The sequence below is a fragment of the Monodon monoceros genome, unplaced genomic scaffold, assembly GCF_005190385.1.
Source record: "Monodon monoceros isolate NGI ecotype Baffin Bay Population unplaced genomic scaffold, NGI_Narwhal_1 Super_Scaffold_10, whole genome shotgun sequence".
Lineage (NCBI taxonomy): Eukaryota > Metazoa > Chordata > Mammalia > Artiodactyla > Monodontidae > Monodon > Monodon monoceros.
In genome coordinates this window covers 46,215,704-46,219,751 of record NW_021703766.1, presented here as the reverse complement: position 1 = coordinate 46,219,751, position 4,048 = coordinate 46,215,704, and the positions used below count along the sequence as shown (strand labels likewise).

The 4,048-nt window shown below is 56.5% G+C and overlaps 1 protein-coding gene across 1 annotated transcript; it reads left to right on the top strand.

Annotated features, from left to right (window-relative positions):
• Nucleotides 1-2,895, top strand: SERTAD1 (SERTA domain containing 1). The gene is made up of 2 exons (XM_029206634.1): nt 1-127; nt 1,848-2,895. Exon 2 carries the CDS (start codon nt 1,848-1,850, stop codon nt 2,562-2,564), a length of 717 nt encoding a protein of 238 aa, XP_029062467.1. The 5' UTR covers nt 1-127; the 3' UTR covers nt 2,565-2,895.
• The last annotated feature ends 1,153 nt before the right edge of the window (nt 2,896-4,048 follow it).

Sequence of the window (4,048 nt, the reverse complement as noted above, 5' to 3'; positions counted from 1 at the left end):
CAGAACTGCGTCTCACAACTCAGGCGCCGGCTGCTGAAGGGGACCGGGCGAGCGATGCTGCCGCCACCGCTTCCTGATTGGCTGCGGGTGGCACCCTCTTCGTTCTGATTGGCAGCTGGTGACCTGGGTATGTAAATGAAGGGAAGAGGCCTGGGAAAGAAGGGGTACTGGCCGCGGGGTCCTTTGGCAGGTTCGATACCCGAGTCCGGCAGGTGCGCGCCAGGGCTGCCCGGGATCGAGACGCACGGGCCTCTCTGTGCCGCCCGCCCCGGCCAGGCCGGGTGAATCACGCCGCAGCCCGGGAAGGGGGCGGAGGCGCCGGCTCCCTGGCTCCGGCTGCGTGACTCACCCGCCCCCGCCGCCGCCGCCGCCGCCGCCGCCGCTTCTGGAGGAGTAGCCTCCACTGCCTTCCGGAAGCGAGCGGAGGCCGAGAGGGCAGAACAGCTCTCCGGGGATCCAGGCACGCTATGTCCCGGGTGGCAAGCAGGAAAGACCGCGTCCCGCGGGGCAGCGTAAAGGGTCCCGGGATATGGGGAACCGGAATACCCGGGGGAAAGCCGGCCTAGTTCCGCTAGGGGGCGCCGGGACTGGGGGGGCGGAGTCGGGGGTGGGGGCCGAATTCCTGCGGTTCCGGATGCTCGGGTCTGCTGGGAAGGAGGCGAGGACCCAGTTTTGAGTAGTGTGAGGGGTCACTCTTAAAGTTCTGCTGGGCAAGGATCTGGGTACTGTACCCTGCAGGCTGCCTGGCTTAAAAAAGCAGGTTGAAAAAAAAAAAAAAAGCAGGTTGGCTCAGGGGCACCCACCCCGCGGAAAGTGTGGGTCCTCAAACTTCTCTCCGTGAACCCCGTGCCCATCAGGATTTTCCGGCAGGCTCTGTCCACTCTGTCTCCCAAATAAATCCTGAATCGACCAACTTCATTCCATGTCCACTACCGCCTTATACTCCCAAGTCATCATCTTTGCCGACCCCAAAGAGTGCAGTAGCCTTCGAATGGATCTCAGGGCCACCCTCCCCGCCGCCCCCCCCGCCCCTCTCCATCCCCCTACCCCTTCCTCTTAGCAGCCAAGGGGATCTTCTGGAAACTTAATCAGTCCACAATACCACTCTCCCTGCTCAAAACCATTCAATGACTTCCCACCACACTCATAATAAAAATCGAAGCTCCTTGCCTCTGCCTACTCTCAGAACCCCCCTGCCCCAACCCCCAGCCCCTCTCTCTCTGTGCACTGACCACAGAGTCTTTTTTCAGTTCAAACTCATCCAGCCTCTAGGTCTTTCTTTGCCTTTGTTGTTCTTTATTCCCAGAATGCTTTCCCCCTGGTTCTTCCGTGGCTGATTCCTTCTCATACTTGAGGGCTCATTTCAATTGTCACCTCCTCAGGGGAGCCTTCCTTGACCACTCTCCAGAACCTTTTAGTATCTTCCTAGCACCATCTGTACATTTCCTGTATTTGTCTATTTATTTATTGTCTGATACTATTAGTAGACAATAAATATTTGATTAAACCATGTGAAACAATTGCTTTTGTGAGTAAAAAAAAAAAGGTTGAATATTGGACATTTCACATGGTTCATCGAAGAAATAAATATTAATAGTTATTATTAATAGTACTTATTCACAGGAGTAATTGCTATGTACCAGGCACTGTTCTAAGTGCTTTTTGTATCTCATTTATTGCTTAAAACAATTATAGGAAATAGATACAATTATCATTCATGTCTTAAAGTTTCCCTAAGAAAGCCTAGGCTCAGAGAGGTTAAGTGATTTGCCCAAGATCACACGGACAGCAGTGGTCCGAACTTCACATTGGCTTTCCATAACTGAGTGACTCTTCCCTCCCCACAGATGATGCTGAGCAAGGGCCTGAAGCGAAAGCGGGAGGAGGAGGAGGAGGGGAAAGAAGCCCTGGCAGTCGACACCTGGTGGCTGGATCCTGGCCACCCAGCAGTGGCACAGGCACCCCCAGCCGTGGCCTCCAGTTCCCTCTTTGACCTTTCGGTGCTCAAGCTCCACCACAGCCTGCGACAGAGTGAACCGGACCTGCGGCACCTGGTGCTGGTAGTGAACACACTGCGGCGAATTCAGGCGTCCATGGCACCCACAGCTGCCCTGCCACCTGTGCCCAGCCCGCCTACAGCCCCAAGCATAGCTGACAACCTGCTGGCCAGCTCTGATGCCGCCCTCTCAGCCTCCATGGCCAGCCTTCTGGAGGACCTCAGCCATATTGAGGGCCTGAGCCAGGCTCCCCAGCCCCTGGTAGATGAGGGGCCACCAGGCCGCCCCACTGGGGGAGCCCCACCCAGCTTGGGTGCCTTGGACCTGCTCGGCCCAGCCACTGGATGTCTGCTGGACGATGGGCTTGAGGGCCTGTTTGAGGACATTGACACATCCATGTATGACAGTGAACTTTGGGCACCAGCCTCTGAGGGCCACAAATCCAGCCCTGAGGATGGGCCAGGCAAGGAGGAAGCTCCAGAGCTGGATGAGGCCGAACTGGACTACCTCATGGACGTGCTGGTGGGCACACAGGCACTGGAGCGGCCACCAGGGCCAGGGCGCTGACTCCCCCAGAGCTGGGATGTTGATCTGGTGTCCAAACTGAGCCTGGTGGCTGGACCAACTCTCCTTTGAAAGACACAGCTGGCTTCCCTAGAGAGGGGCTTTGGAGAGAAAGAATCCAGTCCTGGGCAACTTCACCTCCGTCCTCTGGTCTCTGGCTGATGGGGGTAGTCTGGAATTGGCCCTTGTGATGAAATGACAGGGCCTGGTGGCTGGAATGTGATTGGACCAGGCCCACTGCTGAATCCCTGGAGGCACAGCTTGGTGTACTCTTTCCCTGATGTGGGAAAAGACCCCAACCAGTTTTTTTGAAATTAAAGCCAGTCGTGGGAAGTCTCAAGTCTGTGTATTGCTTTATTTCTGGGCTAAGGCGAGGGTGATAAAATAACCTCTAACATTTATTGAGCCGTGGACACCCAGCACAGTTCTAAGCACTTGACATGTGTTAACTGATTTAATTCTCATAACAAGATGGGCATGTTATTAGCCCCATTTTATAGTTGAGAAAACTGAGGCTCCAAGAAGTCATCACTTGAGGAGATAGGTTTCAAACTTTACTGCTTTTTGTTCTGAGAAGCAGACCAGTTAGGTCTGGTAACTGGCCCTCTGTTAAACTCCTGGAATATACTCAGCCAGGTCTCCCTGATGTGGCTGTGTGTATACATGGTGGTGGAGGAGGAGCCCCGGGCCACTATTTAAAAATGAAATCTAGTCCTTGCCTGGAGTCCACCTGTGTGTCTTGGGGGCTGGGGTGGGGGCAGATGGGAGCCTTCATAATGAGCCAGAAATACAAGCACAAAGCTAAAGGCTGGATGGATCCTGTCCTTGGAGCGCTGAGAGCCAGCTCTCCAAAAAACACTTAAAGAAAGGGAGCCTCCAGCAAGTTTTAAATAAAATCCACTCTGGGTCTCAAATCTCTCTTTGGGCAAGGGATAAGGCAGCTTGGAAGCTGATTCCGAAATAAAGTCACCAAGTGTGGTGGCTTGACAGAACGTCAGGCGATCCTGCTTTCCTTCTAGCTGGGGCCACCTGCCTGACAGCCTGTGTGATAGGGTTGGCCTGAGCGCCGGGTGTCTGCGCCGCCCCCGCCGTCCAGCCGCATTCCTGGCCCCGCTGGGAGGGGCCCGCACACTCAGAGGCCTGGCACGGGACCCAGGCAGCGTCCTTCCTGGCGGCCGTGGGGGCAGGGCAGCGCCCGGGGTACGGGACGGGGGGAGGGGCACGATGAAAGCTGCAGCTGGGGAGGGTGGAGGTGGGTTGGGGGGAGGGGCAGAGGGTCGGACGGTGACCTGAGGGGCTGGCTGCACTTCGAATGCGGGAAGCCCCGGCTAAGGGACACGAAAATCGTGGGGCTCGGGTGCCTCCAGTCTGGCCGGAAGCTTCAGGGAGTCTGAAGCTGGGGTGGAAACGGGGGGGTTGGGAAGGGAGGGGGGACAGGGGAGGGAAAGAGGCAGGCTGCTTCGGCCGGCCACTCGGGCCTGGAAGGG